Raw genomic sequence first — 24,481 nt, forward strand, 5'->3', positions numbered from 1 at the left:
TATGAGTGCGGAACAATAACCCCGTGGGCGGCCCCACGTCCACAGTATCACTGTAATCTATGACGCTGTGTGCTCCCGTGCGCACGATGAATGCCGTCCGGGACACATGGCCGCTCACGGACTGTATATCTCGGAGGGCATACGCTGGTGTGTCCCTAACTCCCACAGAAGAGAATGGAGCATGCTGGGAGTTGTAGTGTCTGAATAGCTGCAGTGCCGGAGGCTGCTGATTGACACAGGCTCTCCTGACATGTAAATCTGGGTATTTTCCATTGTGCCCTTCCTCTGTTATTCCTCCTGCAAATATATAAAACAAAAACACAATTGGGCGTCACCATTGCCTTTGGGGTGTGACCTTTAGTCAGGCTTCCAGTGTCAGATGATGTGGACATAGCTTATTGATAGCATTAGCTATATATTTCCAGGATGAATTCTCAATCCTTTACTCTAATGACATGGCAGGAGAGCGGATGTCACCGGTGATGCCACATGTCCTGTCCCCACTCATTTCCCTCCAGTTTTCTTCACAGAAAACATTGTGACAAACAGCAGCCGTATAACCCGCCGGCACCCAGCTTTCCCGGAGCCCCGAGCTCCCCTCCCCCCACAGCGCTGAGGCCGGGGACAGTCAGGAAGGTGTCTCCATCGTGGTCCAGCCCTTCACTGCCGCAGAGCACAGCGCCGTCTACACCCGCAGCCCCGACATGCGGCTCCGCGCCCTGCACCCCGTCCTGGTGCCCGTCTTCTGCGGGATCCTCTGCGTGGCCTCCCCGGGCATCTCCTCCAACACAGCAGGTAAGTGTCCTTGTGGGAAGGTCAGAGCTGAGGAGGAGGAGGAGGACGTCCATGGAGGGCAGAGATAACGCTGCACTGTGACGTCTGCAAGGGACCCGTGTGTACAGGGGCTGACGGGCTGCGGGATCGCAGCTGTGTCCTGCAATATCTGTCTATGGATAGTTTTCTTTCTAATATCTATGTATCAGTCTGTCTTTCTCTAATTATCTATCTATTATCTATCTATCTATCTATCTATCTATCTATTATCTATCTATTTATTATCTATCTATCTATCTATCTATCTATCTATTATCTATCTATCTATCTATCTATCTATCTATCTATCATCTATCTATTATCTATCTATCTATCTATCTATCTATCTATCTATCATCTATCATCTATCTATCTATCATCTATTATCTATCTATCTATCTATCTATCTATCTATCTATCTATCTATCTATCTATCTATCATCTATCATCTATTATCTATCTATTATCTATCTATCTATCTATCTATCATCTATCATCTATCTATCTATTATCTATCTATCTATCTATCTATCTATCTATCTATCTATCTATCTATCTATCTATCTATCATCTATCATCTATTATCTATCTATCTATCTATCTATTATCTATTATCTATCATCTATTATCTATCTATTATCTATCTATCTATCTATCTATCTATCTATCTATCATCTATTATCTATTATCTATCTATTATCTATCATCTATCTATCTATCTATCTATTATCTATCTATCTATTATCTATCTATCTATCTATCTATCTATCTATCCATCCCATATTTATCTATCTATCTATCTATCTATCATCTATTATCTATCTATTATCTATCATCTATCTATTATCTATCTATCTATCTATCTATTATCTATCTATCTATCTATCTATCATCTATCTATCTATCTATCTATCATCTATCTATTATCTATCTATCTATCTATTATCTATCATCTATTATCTATCTATCTATCTATCTATCTATCTATCTATCTATCTATCATCTATTATCTATCTATCTATCTATCTATCTATCTATCTATCTATCTATCATCTATTATCTATCTATCTATCTATCTATCTATCTATCTATCATCTATTATCTATCTATCTATCTATCTATCATCTATCTATTATCTATCTATCTATCTATTATCTATCATCTATTATTTATCTATCTATCTATCTATCTATCTATCTATCTATCTATCTATCTATCTATTATCTATCTATCTATCTATCTATCTATCTATCTATCTATCTATCATCTATTATCTATCTATCTATCTATCTATCATCTCCCCCATATCTCTCTCGCTGGTTGCTGGGCTCGGTGAGAGGCAGGGAAGGCCCCATCTCACAGTAAATAATAATAAGGGGCTCAGTGTCACCAGCGCCCACCCCCCATAGCTGTCCATATAGCTTTTTGTCACCTTGTAATCTTTTATGTTGTCACTGTGCACAAACTGAATACCAGATTCAAGATAGCACCAGTTTAACCCTTTCACTACCGGAGTTTTTTAATTTTATTTTATTTTTTTAGTTTTTTGTGTTTTCATTTTTCTTCCCCATCTTCCTTGAGCCATAATTTTTTTTTATATTTCCGGTCACATAGCTGTACGAGGGCTTTTTTTTTCGCAGAACAAGTTGTACTTTTTAATCCCACCATTAATTATGGCATAAAATGTAGTGGGAAGCAGTAAAAAAATTCCAAATGGGGTGGAATTGGAAAAAAACAACACAATTCCTCCACCATTTTACGGGTTTTGTTCCTGTGGAGTTTCGTTTGTGGAAAAACTGACTCATGCCCTTCATTCTCTGGGTCAGTATGATTAAAACGATACCCCATATGTATAGGTTTTTTTATATCTAAATTGTGTAAAATTTAATTTAAACTTTGATAAAAAAAAATCTTTTTTTACATCACTATATTCTGACCCCCATAACGTTTTTACACTTATGTCTACTGAGCTGTTTAGGGGCTCAATTTTTGCAGGACAATCCGTAGTTTTTATTGATACCATTTTGGAGTGTGCATGACTTTTTGATCACATTTTATTAAAAAAAATTGTGTAAGAGAAGCAATAAAAAAAAATATCGGCCATTTTGACCCTTTTTTCCGTTACACCATTCGCCGTATTGGAATTTTTAAAAAATATTTTAATATGGGCGTTTTCAGTTGCGGTGATACCCATGATGTGTATATTTATTGTTATTTAGGTATTTATTTTTGAATTATACAGAAAGTTTTATATTTTTTTTATTATTCATAATTTTTTTAACATAGTTTTTTTATTTTTTGTGATGATTTTGAAGCTCATACATGAGCTTATAAATTATGTTTTTTTAATTTTGTACTATTAGGGATTTTTAAAATGGGGTTTGGACTGAAAATTGCTAATTTCTTATCCTGGCCTGCCATCTGGTGGCCAAAATAAGAATTGTCAGTGAGGCTCATAGTGTCCAGCACAACTACCGGTGCCCTCATTGGCCGCAGGGGTTGTCGCTAGGAAGCTCGGAAGCACGATCTTCCGGTTTTTGAGCATTTAGATGCCGTGATCTCACTTGATCACGAGATCTAAAGCCTACATGCACAACTACACTGCTACATGCATGGGGGGCAGGGGCCACTATTAAACGGACAGGCGCTGTGGAGTTCGCTGTTAAAGGGGCGGTCACTGTTAAAGTCACTGTTACAGGGGAGGTCACTGTTAAAGGGGCAGTCACTGTTAAAGGGGCGGTCACTGTTAAAGGGGTGGCCACTGTGAAAGTCACTGTTAAAGGGGCTGTCACTGTTAATGGGGCGGCCTCTGTGAAAGTCACTGTTAATGGGGCGGCCTCTGTGAAAGTCACTGTTAATGGGGCGGCCTCTGTGAAAGTCACTGTTAAAGGGGTGGCCATTGTGAAAGTCACTGTTATCTATACTAATAAAAGCCCTGTGTACTTGCTCAAGGCTGTTGTCCGTGCGTGTGTGCCGAATATTGAAGTGCGCATGCGCGGCGCACCAGCCAATCAACACACGGCGCACCACACACAGCCCGCACCGCCCACACTAAAAGGCAGGGAAAATGGCAAAAGGCAGGAACCGAGACCGAGCTACACAGTGGCGTACTAAGGGGGGGGGGGGGGGGCAACAGGGAGCTGATGTCTTGTCACTCACCGCTCAGCTCCCCGCGCTCCTCCCCTCCTTCAAGCCAGCGGCGCTCTGAATGGTGACTTTATCAGTGTGGAGGGGGCAATAGAGGACTTTATCACAGTGGAAGGGGCAACAGAGGACTTTATCAGTGTGGAGGGGTCAACAGAGGACTTTATCACTGTGGAGGGGGCAACAGAGGACTTTATCACTGTGGAGGGGGCAATAGAGGACTTTATCAGTGTGGAGGGGGCAACAGAGGACTTTATCAGTGTGGAAAGGGGAACAGAGGACGTTATCAGTGTGGAAAGGGGAACAGAGGACTTTATCACTGTGGAAGGGGCAACAGAGGACTTTATCACTATGGAGGGGGCAACAAAGGACTATCAGTGTGGAGGGGTCAACAGAGGACTTTATCACGGTGGAAGGGGCAACAGAGGACTTTATCAGTGTGGAAGGGGCAACAGAGGACTTTATCACGGTGGAAGGGGCAACAGAGGACTTTATCACGGTAGAAGGGGCAACAGAGGACTTTATCACGGTGGAAGGGGCAACAGAGGACTTTATCACTGTGGAAGGGGCAACAGAGGACTTTATCACAGTGGAAGGGGCAACAGAGGACTTTATCAGTGTGGAGGGGGCAACAGAGGACTTTATCAGTGTGGAGGGGTCAACAGAGGACTTTATCACTGTGGAGGGGGCAACAGAGGACTTTATTACTGTGGAGGGGGCAACAGAGGACTTTATCAGTGTGGAGGGGGCAACAGAGGACTTTATCAGTGTGGAGGGGGCAACAGAGGACTTTATCACTGTGGAAGGGGCAACAGAGGACTTTATCACAGTGGAAGGGGCAACAGAGGACTTTATCAGTGTGGAGGGGGCAACAGAGGACTTTATCAGTGTGGAGGGGTCAACAGAGGACTTTATCACTGTGGAGGGGGCAACAGAGGACTTTATCACTGTGGAGGGGGCAACAGAGGACTTTATCAGTGTGGAGGGGGCAACAGAGGACTTTATCAGTGTGGAGGGGTCAACAGAGGACTTTATCAGTGTGGAAAGGGCAACAGAGGACTTTATCACTGTGGAAGGGGCAACAGAGGACTTTATCACTATGGAGGGGGCAACAAAGGACTATCAGTGTGGAGGGGTCAACAGAGGACTTTATCACGGTGGAAGGGGCAACAGAGGACTTTATCAGTGTGGAAGGGGCAACAGAGGACTTTATCAGTGTGGAGGGGGCAACAGAGGACTTTATCAGTGTGGAGGGGGCAACAGAGGACTTTATCACTGTGGAGGGGTCAACAGAGGACTTTATCACTGTGGAGGGGGCAACAGAGGACTTTATCACTGTGGAGGGGGCAACAGAGGACTTTATCACGGTGGAAGGTGCAACAGAGGACTTTATCACTGTGGAAGGGGCAACAGAGGACTTTATTACAGTGGAAGGGGCAACAGAGGACTTTATCAGTGTGGAGGGGGCAACAGAGGACTTTATCAGTGTGGAGGGGGCAACAGAGGACTTTATCACTGTGGAGGGGGCAACAGAGGACTTTATCAGTGTGGAGGGGGCAACAGAGGACTTTATCAGTGTGGAGGGGTCAACAGAGGACTTTATCAGTGTGGAAAGGGCAACAGAGGACTTTATCAGTGTGGAGGGGTCAACAGAGGACTTTATCAGTGTGGAGGGGTCAACAGAGGACTTTATCACGGTGGAAGGGGCAACAGAGGACTTTATCAGTGTGGAAGGGGCAACAGAGGACTTTATCACGGTGGAAGGGGCAACAGAGGACTTTATCACGGTGGAAGGGGCAACAGAGGACTTTATCAGTGTGGAGGGGGCAACAGAGGACTTTATCACAGTGGAAGGGGCAACAGAGGACTTTATCAGTGTGGGAGGGGCAACAAAGGACTTTATCACAGTGGAGGGGCAACAGAGGACTTTATCACTGTGGAAGGGGGCAACAGAGGACTTTATCACCGTGGAGGGGGCAACAGAGGACTTTATCACCGTGGAGGGGGCAACAGAGGACTTTATCACTGTGGAGGGGGCAACAGAGGACTTTATCTATTAAGCGGGCACAAAGAGGGCATTACAACTGTGAAAGGGGCACAGAGAGGGCATCGCTACTGTGAGGGGACACACAGCTGTGCAAAACTACTGTGAGGGGGTACAATTTTTTTAAAGTAGGGGGGTGCCAGAGAAAGGACCCGCCCCAGGTGCCAGACACCCTAGGCACGCCACTGGCGCTACAGCCCGACGAAAATAACCTGACAAGTATTCATAAACAAGACAGTAAAACATGATAATATACCAACTGATGTCAGTATAACACTCAGGGCTGCGTGTCCGTGCGTGTGTGCCGATAATTATACTGCGCATGCGTGGCGCGCTTACCAATCAACACACGACGTTCCACTTGCAACCGTGCTGCCCACACCAGTGCCAGACAGTGCCAGCAGTCTCAGCCATCAGTCAGTGCCACCAGCCACAGCCACCAGTCAGTGCCAGCCGTCTCAGCCATGAGTTGCAGCCAGCAGTCTCAGCCAGTCAACGCTCAGTGCCAGCAGTCTCAGCCACAGCCACCAGTCAGTGCCAACAGTCTCAGCCGCAGTCAGCAGTCTTAGCCACAGCCAGCAGTCTCAGCCACCAGTCAGTGCCAGCAGTCTCAGCCACAGCCACCAGTCAGTTCCCTTGCCATTTAATAAAGACTGTTCCTACTAATGTTTATGCACTACTGTTCTAGCGCCTGTTATTTGTAACGGGCTTAATGTCTAGTTTAATATAAAATTGCAATAAATAAATAGCCAAGCAACGCCGGGGCATCAGCTAGTTTTAAGATAAATTAAGGCAACTTTTAAAAGTGATAAGGTGCAGATATCAACGTATTCTTTCTGCTAGCAGTAGCTGTAAAAGTCTCCTGGGAGAAGTCAGTACCAGACCAGAACACAGCAAGTAATGCATAGGCCTCATGCACACGACCGTTGTTTTATTCCGTGTCCGTTGTTCCGTTTTTCGCGATTTTCTGCGGACCCATTGACTTTCAATGGGTCAGTTGAAAACTCGGCTAATACACCGTTTGTCATCCGCGTCCGTGATCCGTGGTTCCAGTCCGTCAAAAAAATATAACCTGTCCTATTTTTTTCACGGAAAATGGTTCGCGGACCCATTCAAGTCAATGGGACCGTGAAAAAATGCGGAGGCACACAAGATTGTCATCCGCGTCCGCGTCCGTTTTTTTCCTATCATTTGCATGGCAAACTTGACTTAGACTTTTTTTTACTTTCCTTCATGTCTGGTGATCCTCCAAAAATAAAGGAAGACACACGTAAACAAAAACGGGAACGGATCACGGAACAACGGAACCCCATTTTGCGGAACGGAACACAACAACGGTCGTGTGCATGAGGCCTTACTTACATAGCTGTATGGAAAGCAAAATTTCTACTAATCGAGCATGAGTCAGGAAATCAGCGGTCTAGGTTAGTGCCAAACAGGAAGCAGAAACACCTACAGCAGTACAGGTCACAGCATCAAGCAAGACCAAAAATGTCGTTCTGATGCTCATGCCATTAAAGGGGTTCTCCAGGAATTAAGAAAATGAAAATACTTAAATATTACTTTATTATAAATTTATTCCCAAATATCTTTTATTAGTTATAATGGCTCCTCTTGTCTGGAGAGCAATCAGGGGAAATAAAATGGCCGCTATCCTATTAGTACACACAGAACCTGTCCTAATCACACAGGAGGACAAATTACTTCACAACACTGAGGTAAAGAGCTGCCTCATTCTCCTCTCAACTCTGCTTGTCGGAGATTATGATTCTGAATACTGCTGATAAAATCTTCAGCTGAATCTCTGTAGGAATGGAGTCCATGAGGAGACATGAAGTACAGAGATGATGGACAGGACAGACTGTGATAATGTGGGGCTGTGGTAATGGAGATTGCATACAAGTGCTGCTGCTCATTATCCACACCCCCACCTCCTCTCTGTACTTCATGTCTCCTCATGAACTCCATTCCTACAGAGATCATCTGTATTCAGGATTATAACCTCTAACAAGTAGAGCAGAGAGAAGGATGAGGCAGCTCTTTATCTCAGTGTTCTGAAGTAACTTGTCCTGCTGTGTGATTAGGACAGGTTTTGGGTATACTAATAGGACGACTGACATTTTATTTCCCATGATTGCTCCCCAGACAAGACAAGCCATTTTAACAAATGAAAGGTATTTGGGAACATATTTATAATAAAGTAATATTTAAGTATTTTTATTTTCTTAATTCCAGGTGCCGCAATTTGTGTTGATCACAACATCTGAGGGGTTAAATGATGGGGTTCGGCGGGATTGCTGTTCCCCGTCATTGTAGCCGGGTCCCTGCTGTATGATGCAGCCGGCACCTGCCGCGTATGGAGCTGGCTCACTACAGCAGCCCACTCCATACATAACCTCAACCACCATGACGTACGGGTATGTCATGGTGGTTGAAGGGGTTAAAAAAATAAACTGTTAATAAGTAATAAAATCAAATAATAAAAATACACACAACACACATATGTAGTATCTCCAGGTTAATCACCACCCGTGTAATAAAGATAGAATTTTCAAACAGCCTGGTGAACAACATACAAAAAACACAAAAAAGAGCAATAGAATTGTTTATTTCACCATTTCCCCCTAAAAAATATACTGTAAATGTTAATAAGTCACATGTACCCCAAAATGGTATCAATGAAAACTACATTTCATAACGCAAAAACAAGCCACATACGGCTACGTTAACGGAAAAAAAACAATATGTTCTGGTTCTTGGAATGTGACAACATAAAATACATGCCATTACTGTTCAAAAGTAGTAAAAACAAATAAAAATACACGTATTTGGTATGGCCCTCATTGTAGTGATCCACAGAATAATTGTAACGTGATAGCATGCTGCTGCACAGTGAACATCATACATTTAAAGGAAATGATGGAATTACTTTTTTGTCCATTACTGCCACAAAAAAAGTTAGTAAAAAAAAGACAAGCGGCTATGTCAATGCGAAAAATAAAAAAGTTATGGCTGGCTGAGTGAGACCATGCAAAAATTAAAAATTTCTGGGGTCTGAATGCCAAAATAGTACTTTAGGTGTTAAGTTAACCCCTATCCACATGATGAGGATAACTATTTGATCAGTGGGGGTCTGAATGCAGGGACCCCCACTGATCTAGAAAATGGGAGTTCTATTTCCCTAATCATAATGCACACTGCTGCTCCCTGCTGCTTGGTTCTACCTCCTTCACTTCATCGCTGTGTTTGCCACCCAGTGTTCCATAAGTGTACAAGCAGACAGGGCCACATCTGTCGTGAGGTGAGATGAGCATCTTGCCTCAGGAGACGGCTAACCTGCGTTTGAGGGCGTGCCAGTTTGCAGCGGAGCAGGAGAGCCTATGACTCCTGTCCCCGCAATTCAGCCTTATAGAGGTTGCAATGACATCACAAATGCCAGAACTGGAACATGGTAACTGCCTGCATATCAGACAGTGAAAGAGACAAAGAGTCAGGTTGTTTGTTTATTTTTATATATACACATGGTAAAACTGGGGGAACTACGGGGGGTAGCACTACAGCACTAAAGGGGGCAGTATAGTACAGATGACACTACAGGGGCAGTATAATACAGGGGGCCTTATAATACAGACAGCACTACAGGGGGAATAATAATAAGGGACCACTACAGGGGGCACTATGGGGGGCACTACACGGGGAACTACAGCACTACAGGGGTGCTTTATGATACAGGCCAGTGAACCACAGGGGGCATTATAATACAGGGGCACAGGGGAGCCATTATTATACAGGATGGAGGACTTCAGGGGTATTATAATAATGGTGGCACTTCAGAGAGGGCATTATAATACAGTGTGGGCCACTACGGGGGGGGGGGGGCATTATAATACAGGGAGCTTTACAGGGGGGTATTATAATACAGGTGGCACTACAGAGTGGGCATTATAATATCAGCTGGTGCTCTACTGAAGACATTACAAGGGGGCACTGCAGGCAGGCTTTAAAAAACTGGGGCCACAATAGGGGACATTATAACTACTGAGGACATTATAGGGGCCCTTATTACTACTGCACTCTTCAGGCTCTGTAGGTGTACCTTATAGAGGGGTGTTGAGACTGCTGGGGCACTACAATAGGGCCTTATTTCTACTGGGAGCACTGTAGGGCATTAATACTACTGGAGGTACTGTAGGAACATTATTATTGGGCACAAGATGAAGGGGAATTCTACTAATGGCAGCAGTCTTGGGGAGCATAATCACTATTGGGGGTACTGTAGGGAGCACTGTTACTATTGTGGGCAGTCTAGGAGCAGATATCTATATGGCACTGTTATTTCTGCAATATAGTATTTGGGGCCGTTGAGAAGCACATCATGAACAGTACTGGGGTACCAGCAGAATAACAAAATTAGAGCACCGGGTTGTGGTAGGAAGTGAGAACCGAAGGTCCAAAAAAAGAAGATGAGAACAGAGAACATCACTGGATATAAAACACATGTGGTACTATATTTTCCTGTTTGTTTCGTAGCACTGTTATGCTTTCCAAATACAGTGGCATGCAAGTGTTTGGGCAACCCTGGTCAAAATGACTGTTACTGTGAACATTTAAGCAAGTTGAAGATGAAATGATCTCCAAAAAGGAATAAAGTTAAAGATGACACATTCCATTTGTATTTTAATCAAACATTTATATTTTATTTTAAATAACTAAAAGAAAAAAAGACCTGAAGCAAAAGTTTGGGCACCCTGTATGGTTAGTACCTAGTAGCACACCCTTTGGTAAGTATCACAGGTTTTTGTAGCCAGCCAAAAGTTTATCAGTTCTTGTTTGAGGGATTTTCATCCATTCTTCCTTGCAAAATTCTTCCAGTTCTGTGAGATTCCTGGGCAGTCTTGCAAGCACTGCTCTTTGGAGGTCTATCCACAGATTTTCAATGGTGTTTAGATCATGGGACTGTGAGAGCCATGGTAAAACCTTCAGCTTGTGCCTTTTGAGGTAGTCTAGTGTGGAATTTGAGTTGCGTTTAGGATCATTATCCATTTGTTGAAGCCATCTTCATTGCACCTTCATTTTTTTACAATTAGTGTTATGTCTGCTTCCAGAATTAGCTAGAATTTTATTGAATCAATTTTTTCCTCTACCCATGAAATGTTCCCTGTGCCGCTGGCTGCAACACAACCCCAAAGCATGATTCATCCACCCCTAAGCTTAATGGTTGGAGAGGTGTTCTTTTCATGAAATGTTGTGCCCTCTGTGGCCAAAGAGTTGTATTTTGAGTTAACGGTACACAGGTCTTGTTTCCAAAATGCATCAGGCTTTTTAGTTGTCCTTTTGCAAATATCTGACGCTGAATTTTGTTGTGGGGACGCAGGAGAGACTTTCTCTGATGACTCTTCTATGATGGCCATATTTGTGCAGGTGTTGCTAAACAGTAGAACAATTTACCACAACTCTGTCTTCCGCATTTGCGGAGCGCGGCACCGATCTTTGGGTCCGCAGCTTCGCAAAAGATAGAACATGTCCTATACTTGTCGGACAAGAATAGGCATTTCTATAGGGGTGCCGGGCGGGTGTGTTGCGGATCGGCAATTTGCGGGTCTGCAACACACCACGGACGTGTGAATGGAGCCTTACAGTACATTTTAAGTTGGAAAAAAAAAATAGATTTTAATTTTAAGTAATATCACCCTATCACCCAGCCCCAAAATCCGGGGATCACAGCAGCATCAGTAGTAATGCAGTGGAGGACGATTTAACAGGTGAATATTGTGATTTTTAATATTTTTTTTGCTTTTTTATTACATATTTTCTCAATCCCTCTAATTATATGTTTGGAAATGCAATTTTTTTTTTTCATGTTCTTTGCATCAACCTATTAAAGAAAAAGCAAAAAAGACAAGCAACTACATTATCCCATAGAATCAGACAGAAAATGATTTGGTCCTGTGATGTAGCGAAATGAAATGCAGTATGACAGGTTGTACCGGGCTGCTGGAACAGAAGGTCACCACAGCTGGTCAAGGAAGCAAAAACATACTTTGTATCTGCCTGAAATGACTGCGGTTTTTGAATTGTGATACATAACTGTAATCTCGAAGCAAAACAGCAAAGTAAAGCAAAGAAACAAAAAAGTACATCTACATGTAATTACCAGTGCGTAACATGCGATTCACAGTCAAATTCTCCTTCAGATACCAAAGCGTTCAGAATGTAACAGTAATGTCTAGCAGCACATTATTTCTATGCATTTCTGCTGGAATGGTACAGTATCAGTGATCACAACCTCATGATGATTCTTGTGACCCCAATATCTGATAGGTGTGGTTCCCCATCATAGAAGTGAATGGAGTGGTAGTGCGCCTGCACGGCCACCCGCCATTCATTTCTATGGGAGTGTTGAAAATAACCAAGCGGTGCGCTTGGCTATTTTCAGAAGTCCCATTCAAATTAATAGGAAGCGCACCCACGCAAGCGAGGCCACTGCTCCATTCACCTTTCTGATGGGGCTCACGGAAATAGGTAGCCGGCTAATTTCGGCAGTCCCATAGAAAGGAATGGAGGGCGTCCGCGCATGCACAGTGCTTTGCTGGCTCCGTTCTGTGACCCGCATCCATCAGACATTGGGGGCATATTCTAGCGATATAGTCTCCCAATGTCCAAGATGGGACAACCCCTTCAAATTAGTTTTTGGGGAGCTGTCAATCAGCCAAGTGGACATGTTGTCAGATGCCATAAAATTCTGTGCCCCTTTCACTGTAAACTCAAGCATATGGGTTTGACCAGTAGCTATTCCTGGTATTGGAGCTGCAGTACCAGGCACAGTCACAAGTCAATGTACAGCACTATATGTGGGCAAACGGTAGAAGGACCTCGCACCCTGGCCTATGTGCCTGAGTCCCGTACCCTGAACCCAAGGGTCCAAGTTACCCTGTATTACAACTGTCACATGGAAGGTGGACGTTGCTGTTGCAGATTATATTATTATTATTGGGGTTCATTCCCTGCTGGGGGTGCACACCAAGTAGGCCCTGCTGGGGCAGCCGCTGCTGATGCAGAGCTTGCTTCTCAGCCAAGGAGGGACAGCGAGATGGTTACCTCAGCCACAATGATAATTAAGTATGGCTGAAGATGCGAATCAACCAGGGCAGAAATGGTCACTTATACCAGGGACAAACATAACAAGAGGACCCAGTGCCCACCAGAGCCTCAGCCCAGTGCAAAACAGCGGAGCAGATCAGCCCCAACAGATATATAGGCTTCAGACCTGGGGCTAATGATCAGGGGAACTGGGGGAGACCAAGTGATGAAAGACCTTGTCAGAGTAAATAGTCCCTGAAGAACTATGAATAAGAGCCATGTAAATATGTTACACTGCCAACTTGAGACTCTTAACCCTTTGTGGCTCAATGATCTGTAAGACTGTGAAGCTGTTATGCAACATGTAGCTGTGAAGTAACCTTCATTTACAGTGAGTGCAGAATTATTAGGCAAATGAGTATTTTGACCACATCATCCTCTTTATGCATGTTGTCTTACTCCAAGCTGTATAGGCTCGAAAGCCTACTACCAATTAAGCATATTAGGTGATGTGCATCTCTGTAATGAGAAGTGGTGTGGTCTAATGACATCAACACCCTATATTAGGTGTGCATAATTATTAGGCAACTTCCTTTCCTTTGGCAAAATGAGTCAAAAGAACGACTTGACAGGCTCAGAAAAGTCAAAAATAGTGAGATATCTTGCAGAGGGATGCAGCACTCTTAAAATTGCAAAGCTTCTGAAGCGTGATCATCAAACAATCAAGCGTTTCATTCAAAATAGTCAACAGGGTCGCAAGAAGCGTGTGGAAAAACCAAGGCGCAAAATAACTGCCCATGAACTGAGAAAAGTCAAGCGTGCAGCTGCCAAGATGCCACTTGCCACCAGTTTGGCCATATTTCAGAGCTGCAACATCACTGGAGTGCCCAAAAGCACAAGGTGTGCAATACTCAGAGACGACCACCACTGAACAAGACACACAAGCTGAAACGTCAAGACTGGGCCAAGAAATATCTCAAGACTGATTTTTCTAAGGTTTTATGGACTGATGAAATGAGAGTGAGTCTTGATGGGCCAGATGGATGGGCCCGTGGCTGGATTGGTAAAGGGCAGAGAGCTCCAGTCCGACTCAGACGCCAGCAAGGTGGAGGTGGAGTACTGGTTTGGGCTGGTATCCTCAAAGATGAGCTTGTAGGGCCTTTTCGGGTTGAGGATGGAGTCAAGCTCAACTCCCAGTCCTACTGCCAGTTTCTGGAAGACACCTTCTTCAAGCAGTGGTACAGGAAGAAGTCTTCATCCTTCAAGAAAAACATGATTTTCATGCAGGACAATGCTCCATCACACGCGTCCAAGTACTCCACAGCGTGGCTGGCAAGAAAGGGTATAAAAGAAGAAAATCTAATGACATGGCCTCCTTGTTCACCTGATCTGAACCCCATTGAGAACCTGTGGTCCATCATCAAATGTGAGATTTACAAGGAGGGAAAACAGTACACCTCTCTGAACAGTGTCTGGGAGGCTGTGGTTGCTGCTGCACGCAATGTTGATGGTGAACAGATCAAAACACTGACAGAATCCATGGATGGCAGGCTTTTGAGTGTCCTTGCAAAGAAAGGTGGCTATATTGGTCACTGATTTGTTTTTGTTTTGTTTTTGAATGTCAGAAATGTATATTTGTGAATGTTGAGATGTTATATTGGTTTCACTGGTAAAAATAAATAATTGAAATGGGTATATATTTGTTTTTTGTTAAGTTGCCTAATAATTATGCACAGTAATAGTCACCTGCACACACAGATATCCCCCTAAAATAGCTAAAACTAAAAACAAACTAAAAACTACTTCCAAAAATATTCAGCTTTGATATTAATGAGTTTTTTGGGTTCATTGAGAACATGGTTGTTGTTCAATAATAAAATTAATCCTCAAAAATACAACTTGCCTAATAATTCTGCACTCCCTGTAATAATCATATATGGCTGCTGCTTCAGAACTTAACCTAAGGCTACATGCACATGACCGTAGTGTTCTGCGGTCCGCAAAAAAAAACGGATGACATCCTTATGCCATCCATTGTTTTTGCGGATCCATTGTAACAATGCCTAAAACGGACAAGAATAGGACATGTTCTATTTTTTTTGCGGGGCTACGGAACGGACATACTGATGCGGACAACACACGATGTGCTGTCCGCATTTTTTGCGGACCCATTGAAATGAAGGGATCCGCCTCCTATCCGCAAAAAAAACGGAACGGACACGGAAACAAACAACGATCGTGTGCATGTAGCCTAAACCTGACTTTATTTAAAGGCAACAACCTGCATACCCCGGCCATTACAAATAGTAGCCTAATACTTAATTCTGACACCTCCACCACCATTACTGTTCTTCTTCAGGTAAGAAGGTTCTACTTAGTCTTCATGAACAAAGCCCAAGTTATTGCTCCATACGTCTGCTTTTTCTGTTGGATTTTGTAATACAGCCTCATATGTAGTACAGTATGGCGGCACACAGAGTAGAGGGAACTGCTCCACTCACTTTTATAGTACTCCTGGAGAGCTGTCTATGTCAGTCTAATAGAAGTGAAAGGACAGACATGTTCTTACTCCATTCAGATAAGCCAATCCGGAATCCCTGGTCCCAGCAGCAGGGGATTTATCATCTGTGGATAGGTGATAAATTCTATTTGTGGGATAACCCCTTGATAGATAAGATAGGTAAATTGTAAGCACATATTCCTGCCAAAGCCCACCTCCGTTAACCCTGTCAACATACAAAACTACCAGGACTATCAAGTGTTAACTGGGCTTGTCAAGTGTCCATATAGTCCTGTACAGTTGATATAATGGGGGGTGTCTCCATTATTTGAACTTGGAACCCTAGCTCCCCCTGAGATGGCTAAGCACAGGGCCAGAGGGTCTGTGCCTTACTTCTATCTTTGGTGTTCTTGAATCCCAGTGCCATGCTGCACCCCCTCAGACCCCACAAAAGGTATAATATATCAGTTTTGTCTGGAGTGTTCCTTTCACCTCCCTGGCGGTATTCCCGAGCGTGACTCAGGGTTAATTTTCGCAGCCAGGAGCGGTAACCCCGAGTCACGCTCGGGGTAACATTGCAGAGTCCCTTCACCTTCTGCCGGCGATCCGGCAATGTCCTCCGCTGAGAGCGCCGGTGTTCTGCCAGATCTCTATACCTTGCGAAAAGTCTATACCGGAAGTGATGCGGCCCGCACAGGAATCAGCTGGAGGAGGGTGTGCGCGGCGCTGCACATGCGCACATCCACTGGCTTAGGAAAGAATCGTTGCAACTCCGAGAAAGAAGTACTTTGTGCACCGCGCGTGCGCACTTAGGGGTATAGAGATTTTGCAGCGCACAATGTTGCATCAGATCTCCCTACCCCTGAGTGTGCACGCACGCACAAATCAGGCATTTCATCCTGATTTGATCTGATGATTTGTGCACACATGCGCACTCAGGGGTAGGGAGATCTGATGCAACATTTTGCGCTGCAAAATCTCTATACCCCTAAGTGGTCACGCACAGTGCACGAAGTAATTCTATCGCGGCGCTACAATGATTCTTTTCTAAGCCAGTGGATGTGCGCTTGCGCACACCCTCCTCCAGCTGATTCCTGTGCGGCCGCGTCACTTCCGGTATAGACTTTTCGCAAGGTATAGAGATCTGGCAGAACACCGGCCGGCATTTGACTTCCTGGTTCCGTTCCCTGCGAGCAGCAGCTGCGCATGGGAGCGGAACTGGGCGGGAAATTCAAATAAATATAAACATAAAAAGTGACAAGCACACATAAAAGAGGTTATACATTGTAATCTGAGAGGATTACACTGTATAACCTCAGATCTGACATTTGATGACTGTACAGTGCCCCTTGCTTGCCATTTTACTGTCATTTGTGGCCATAAAATATTTATGCAAAAAATTGTACCACTTTTGGTACAAAATTCCTGACATAATCATACCGCCAGGGAGGTTAAAGGGATTGTGCCACGAAACACATTCTGCATTTTCAAACCCTTACCTGGATCTGAATACTTTTTGTAATTGCATGTAATTAAAAATGTATAACCACTGAGTTATTCAATAAAATGTACAATGCACCAAAAACCTTTCCACATTTTTTCATGTTACACCCAAAAACTTAAATGTGTTTTATTTGGATTTTATGTGATAGACTAACACAAAGTAGCAAGTATGTGTGAAGCGAAAAAATTGCGAAATTGCGAAAAAAGTATTTTCGATATTTTTTATAAATAAAAATCTGAAAATTGTGGAGTGCATTTGTATTCAGCCCCCTGTACTCTGATACCCCTAAATAAAATCTTGTGTGACCAGTTGCTTTCAGAAGTCACCTAATTAGTAAATAGAGTCCACTTGTGTATAATTTGTTCTCAGTATAACTACAGCTGTTCTGTTAAGGCCTCAGAGTTTTGTTATCGAACATTTGTGATCAAACAGCATAATGAAAACTAAGGAACACGCCAGACAGGTCAGGAATAACGTTGTGGAGAAGTGTAAAGCAGGGTTAGGTTATAAAAATATATCCAAAGCTCTGAACATCTCATGGAGCACTGTTCAAAACGGAAGGAGTACGGCACAACTGTAAACCGCCCAAGGCATGATCATCCACCTAAATTGACAGGCAAAGAGAGCACTAATTAAAAAAGCAGCCAAGAGGTCCATGGTCACTCAGGTGGAAGAATCTGTCCAGGGGACAACTATTAGTCGTGTACTCCACAAATCTGGCCTTTATAGAAGGGTGGCAAGACGAAAGACATTTTTTAAAGCAAGTTATAAAAGTCCTGTTTGCAGCTTGCCACAAGTCATGTAGGGGACACAGCAAACATGTGGAAGAAGGTTCTCTGGTCAGACCAAAGTTAAACTTTTTAGTCTAAATGCAAAATGCTATGTGTGGCAGAAAACTAACACTGCATATCACACTAAACACACCATCCCCACCATGAAACATGTTGGTGGCAGCATTATGCTGTGGGGATGCTTTTCTTCAGCAGGGACAGGGAAGCTGGTCAGAGTTGATGGGAAGATAGATGGAGCTAATGTAAGGGGTAGCTCTCTTTCACTGGGGTTGCAACCACACACTTCTTCACGGACACCAGGATTTAGGGGCCAAACTGTGCTTTATTGTGGCACACGGCATAAAGAAAAACATACAAAGCCAAAATAAAACACCTTGCCCGTCTGGGCTCTACCTAAACACATAAGTTTCCCTGACTCACCTCTAAGTACCGCTTAGAGTCGGGGTCTCAGGCTCCAAGCCTTAGCAGGTTCCGCTCTTCAAGCTCCAGTTCACACAGGGGAGAGATCAAGCTTCGCATAGCCTTGTGGCCCCTCAGCCCTACTGACTAAGACCACATACAGAGCCTCTGCTACAGGTTCACAGACACTCCCCCCAGACTGACACACTGAGGGTGGATTTATGCTAGCCTGATTAGGGTACGCTTCACCTGCGATCACCTTCCTGCTAGGGAAAAACCTGCCCCGGACTTGGTGGGTGGATTGGGAGGTCCCACTGCCAAAACCTACCATCCCAATCCAAGTAAAATCCAGCCCGGAATAAATAAAGAAAATAGCTCCAGCAACTATATTTACTGAAGCCAGCGTCATTCTGGATTTCACCCACCTCAGCCAGTTGAGGAACCTGGGAGAGATATACTCCCCTTCCGGGACTTTGCCATGCATTTTACAGTTCACATCGCCAAACTAAATACAGGGCAATCGTGGAGGAAAACCTGGTAGAGGCTGCAAAAGACTTGAGACTGGGGAAGAGGTCCACAGACGCTCTCCCAATCTGACTGAGCTTGAGCTATTTTGAAAAGAAGAATGGGCAAAAATGTCAGCCTCTAGATGTACAAAGCTGGTAGAGACATACCCCAAAAGACTTGCAGCTGTAATTGTAGCGAAAGGTGGTGATACAAAGTATTGACTCAAGGAGTCTGAATATAGATGCACTCCATGCTTTCCAGATTTTTATTTGTAAAAGTTTTTTAAAACCATGTATTATTTTCTTTACACTTCACACATACTTGCTACTTTGTGTTGGTCTATCACATAAAATCCAAATAAAATACATTTAAGTTTGTGGTTGTAACATGAAAAAATGAAGAAAAGTTCAAGGGGTATAAATGCTTTTTCAAGGCACTGTATCTGTGTAGCACCAACTGCTGTTTGTTCTTTTCCGTATTACTTACTCTGTCCACCTCATTGTGGTGGTCGCACATGCTCAGTTTAAATCCTCAACTGTTACCAGCCCTATCTACTGTTAGAAGCTGTGGCAGTTTCAGGGAAAGAGCTATAGCACGAAGGACACACCTTCTGGGAAAGGACACGTCCCCTGAGCTTCCAGCATGAAGAGAATCCAGCAGAGTAATTGGAGCAATAAATTGGGGAACTCACTGGATCCATGTGAGGTACAGGGCTGTTTCTAGCTTTGCGAGAAAGAGATTGTCATGTACTAAATGATGTATAATATTCATTTTTTTTACATCAGTCCATTGCATAACCCCTTTAAGGTGCTGGGAAAATATATAATATAAAAACAAAGTCAGTAGAATTTATGTTTAGGAATAAAAAGAGTGGCCAGAGCTCTGCTTGCCTCCCATGAAGACTCCAAAACTAGGCATATAATTAGAACTGCTCCACTTTTTGCACGGAAGGCGAATCCCTGGAGCTGTGCAGAACACAGGTTTCCTTATTTCTACACCTTAGCAATCTGCAGCTTCTATTTTCCACACTTGAAGAAGGAGGGTTAAACCCGAGGAGGACTGTGCACATAAATCAAGCTTTAAGACACCATATTGATTCCTCAGACTAGGGCTGAAGGTCAAACTGTGAACGCGATGGCATTAAACCAACATAATGTACATTGAAGCCAATATTGTTTCTTCTCTCCCAGGTCCAAATATGACACCAGAGGCTGCGGTGCGTACTGAAGACAGCTGGTATAATCACAGCATAGCAGAACACAGCATAATGATACCAGGTAAGGCCGTCTAGCTGCAGATAGGATAGTCAGCTATAGGAAGGAGCGAAATATTGATCCATTGAACCATTGTCGTTCTGATTTGCGCATGCTGCCTGTATATGATTGGCGCATGCTGCCTGTATACTGTATGACTGGTACATGCCACCTGTATATGATTGGTGTGTGCTGCCTGTATATGATTGGCGTGTGCTGCCTGTATATGATTGGCGTGTGCTGCCTGTATATGATTGGCGCATGCTGCCTGTATACTGTATGACTGGCACGTGCTGACTGTATATGATTGGCGTGTGCTGCCTGTATATGATTGGCGCATGCTGCCTGTATATGATTGGTGCATGCTGCCCGTGTATGATTGGTACATGCTGCCTGTATATGATTGGCGCATGCTGCCTGTATATGATTGGTATATGCTGCCTGTATATATGATTAGTGAGTGCTGCCTGTATATGATTGGCGTGTGCTGCCTGTATATGATTGGCATGTGCTGCCTGTATATGATTGGTGCGTGCTGCCTGTATATGATTGGTGTATGCTGCCTTTATATGACTGGTACATGCTACCTGTATATGATTGGTGCATGCTGCCTGTATATGACTGGTACATGCTGCCTGTATATGATTGGTGCGTGCTGCCTGTATATGACTGGTACATGCTGCCTGTATATGATTGGTGCGTGCTGCCTGTATATGACTGGTACATGCTGCCTGTATAAGATTGGTACATGCTGCCTGTATATGATTGGTGCGTGCTGCCTGTTTATGACTGTTGCATGCTGCCTGTATATGACTGGTACGTGCTGCCTGTATATGACTGGTACATGCTGCCTGTATATGATTGGTGCGTGCTGCCTGTATATGATTGGTGCATGCTGCCTGTATATGACTGGTACGGGCAGCCTGTATATGACTGGTACGTGCTGCCTGTATATGACTGGTACATGCTGCCTGTATATGATTGGTGCGTGCTGCCTGTATATGATTGGTGCGTGCTGCCTGTATATGACTGGTACGTGCTGCCTGTATATGACTGGTACGGGCTGCCTGTATATGACTGGTACGTGCTGCCTGTATATGACTGGTACATGCTGCCTGTATATGATTGGTGCGTGCTGCCTGTATATGATTGGTGCGTGCTGCCTGTATATGACTGGTACGTGCTGCCTGTATATGACTGGTACATGCTGCCTGTATATGATTAGTGCATGCTGCCTGTATATGATTGGTGCGTGCTGCCTGTATATGATTGGTGCATGCTGCCTGTATATGACTGGTACGTGCTGCCTGTATATGACTGGTACGTGCTGCCTGTATATGACTGGTACGTGCTGCCTGTATATGATTGGTACGTGCTGCCTGTTTATGACTGGTGCATGTTGCCTGTATATGATTGATGCGTGCTGCCTGTATATGATTGCTGCCTGCTGCCTGTATATGATTAGTGCATGCTGCCTGTATATGATTAGTGCATGCTGCCTGTATATGACTGGTACGTGCTGCCTGTATATGACTGGTACATGCTGCCTGTATATGATTGGCACGTGCTGCCCATATATGATTAGTGCGTGCTGCCTGTATATGATTGCTGCGTGCCTGCTGTATATGATTAGTGCATGCTGCCTGTTTATGACTGGTGCATGTTGCCTGTATATGACTGGTACATGCTGCCTGTATATGATTGGCACGTGCTGCCTATATATGATTAGTGCATGCTGCCTGTATATGACTGGTGCATGTTGCCTGTATATGATTGGTGCTTGCTGCCTGTATATGATTGCTGCGTGCTGCTTGTATATAATTAGTGCATGCTGCCTGTATATAATTAGTGCATGCTGCTTGTATATAATTAGTGCATGCTGCTTGTATATAATTAGTGCATGCTGCCTGTATATAATTAGTGCATGCTGCTTGTATATAATTAGTGCATGCTGCTTGTATATGCAGTGCTCTGTCCTTACATTTTATTTAGCATATTTTTTCTAGACTGTAAAATACAACAGAAACATAGAAACATAGAATATGTCGGCAGATAAGAACCATTTGGCCCATCTAGTCTATAGGTCATCAGTGGTGGTCATGATCAGTGGAAACCCCACGATCATCTGTTTGAGAAGCACACTTGTAGTAGCTCCACAGCCTTCTCTCAGCTTTCCCTAGCCCAATGAGATCACGTTCATCGGTCACATGACCTAGACGCAACCCAGCCCCATTGAAATGAATGGGGTTGAGCTGTGATACTAAGCATAGCTGCTGCACAATGTCCAGTGTTGTGCTTGGTGGGCAGGGAGATGGCCGTAGCACTCACAGGAGCACCGGTGCCTTCTCAAACAGCTGAATGGCGGGGGTCCCAGGTGTCAGACCACAACGGATTAGATAGGTCAGAGGATAAGTCATCAGTATATACGCCTCCAAAAACCCTTTTAATTATTATGCAAGTCATGTCTCAAGGCCTGTTTGAAAGGTCAATCATTGACTTATAGGATAGCAGCCTTACATCTGGTGGCATCAGAGGCAGAGCTTGCTAAGAGCTCATTTGTATACCTTCCTCCCAGAATTCCAGAGGAGCATTGCCTGGCCTGTAAGACTCCCTGTCTTCCACGAAACATAACTTTTGGGTATTTCCACTGACATGGCTACGTGGATTGTTTCTACCATATCATGTATTGTAAAAAAAAAAAAATCTTTATGGGGTGAAAATGAAAAAATAAATACGCCAATCCCCCATGGGTTTTGTTTTCACACTGTTCACTGTGCTTTATTGTGCGAGTCTGATTACAGTGACACCAGATTTACATAATTTACATAATTTTTACATAATTAATATTTACATAATTTTTTTCTGAATAAAAGTCTTCAAACACCCCTAACATTTTATATTTCCATCTAGAGAGATTTATGTTTTTTTTTTTTTTTGCAGGACAAAAAATAGTTTTTATACCTTTGCTCTCAGCCCAGTATATCCAGGAATGTTTTTCAAGAGATGATAAACATTTTCAAAAATAGAAAAAAAAAAACATGATTTAGCGATTCCTTGTTGGTCTCTATCCTATATATGTTCTTGTGTGGCCACCCAGTGGTTGTCTTGTGAGTTTTGCAGGCATGCTGCAATATTTTATATAACTGGTTTCAGTGGAGATTGCAGGTGAGGGCGGACACATCTGTATAACACTCTGTTTCTTTAAAGGCTTATCCTCCAGTGACAACGAGAAGAATGTAGTCATCAACGACACGCGCCGTGTGAAGCTTGAATGTAACCTTACTGTTGACGCCAAGGATTTACAAATCAATGTTACATGGAGACATGAAAAGGAACAAATTAGCAGCAACCTGTATACATATGATAACACAGATAATCAATGGCGCACAACGTATGAGTAAGTGTATTATATTATAATATATAAGTGTATTAGGCCGAATGCACACGGCCGCGGAACACGGACGTGAGCGGTTCGTGGTATTCCGGCCTGGCATCCTGCTGAGAGCAGGAGCGCATGGCGTCATTGGTTGCTATGACGCTGTGCGCTTCATGCTGCGGCTGCACTACAGTAATACACTGGTATGATCTATACGAGTGTATTACTGTAGTGCAGCGGTGGCATGAAGCGCACAGCGTCATAGCAACCAATGATGCCGTGCGCTCCTGCTCTCAGCACGAATCCAGGCCAGGATACCACGAACCGCTCACGTCCGTGTGCATTCAGCCTTATACTGATATCAACTCTGACCATGAAAAGTTCCTGGGGCTCCAGATAGGTCGTCAATATCAGATCAGTAGGTGTCCGACCATCAGGGCTCTCACCGATCAGCTGTTTCAGGTAGCCACTGGTTCCGGAAACTATACCGTGGACTGAAGACTTCATCCACTATGCAGGGTCCGGTGCTGAAGCACTGCAGCGCCATTCAATTAAATGATGCAGTACCCCAACCTAGCCGCTACACAGTGGACAGAGCCTTCTGCTTCAGGCTCCATTCTCTGCCCGAAACAGCTCTTGTTCCTAAATATATTGTCTTTGATTTAAAGGGGTCCTCCGGGATTTAGATATTGATGACCTATCCTCAATAGGCAAAGTGGTTTAAAGAGGACCTGTCACCTCTCCTGACATGGCAGTTTCAGTAACTACATTTATTCCCCATGTAATACCAATTACATGCATCTATTCTTATGACTGTACAGTATGTTGTAAGGCTGCAACGAGTACTCGATTAAATCGAGTAATTCGACACAAAAAAATTGCTTGCTATTACTCCCGCTCCATGGTCTTTCCAGCAGGGGACCTTCGGACACTCCACGGCACGTCCATGGTCCCGCGTTGCACTGACGTACGCACGCCGTGACCTGACGCGCTGTGTGACGTCAGGCCCAGAGCAGCATCAAACGATGGAGTGTCGGTGGCGCACCTGCTGGAAACATAATTTGGTGACA

General features: G+C 43.9%; 1 protein-coding gene across 1 annotated transcript in view; it reads left to right on the top strand.

Moving 5' to 3' along the window:
• The first annotated feature begins 617 nt into the window (after positions 1-617).
• EMB (embigin) overlaps positions 618-24,481 on the top strand; it is a 44,139-nt gene continuing 20,275 nt past the window's right edge. The window contains exons 1-3 of the mRNA XM_040421266.1: positions 618-795; positions 19,973-20,059; positions 23,243-23,432. Coding sequence (XP_040277200.1) covers positions 705-795; positions 19,973-20,059; positions 23,243-23,432 — 368 coding nt within the window. The 5' untranslated portion in view covers positions 618-704. The remainder of the gene's footprint in view (positions 796-19,972; positions 20,060-23,242; positions 23,433-24,481) is intronic.

This window comes from Bufo bufo, chromosome 2 (assembly GCF_905171765.1).
Source record: "Bufo bufo chromosome 2, aBufBuf1.1, whole genome shotgun sequence".
In the NCBI taxonomy this organism is placed as follows: domain Eukaryota; kingdom Metazoa; phylum Chordata; class Amphibia; order Anura; family Bufonidae; genus Bufo; species Bufo bufo.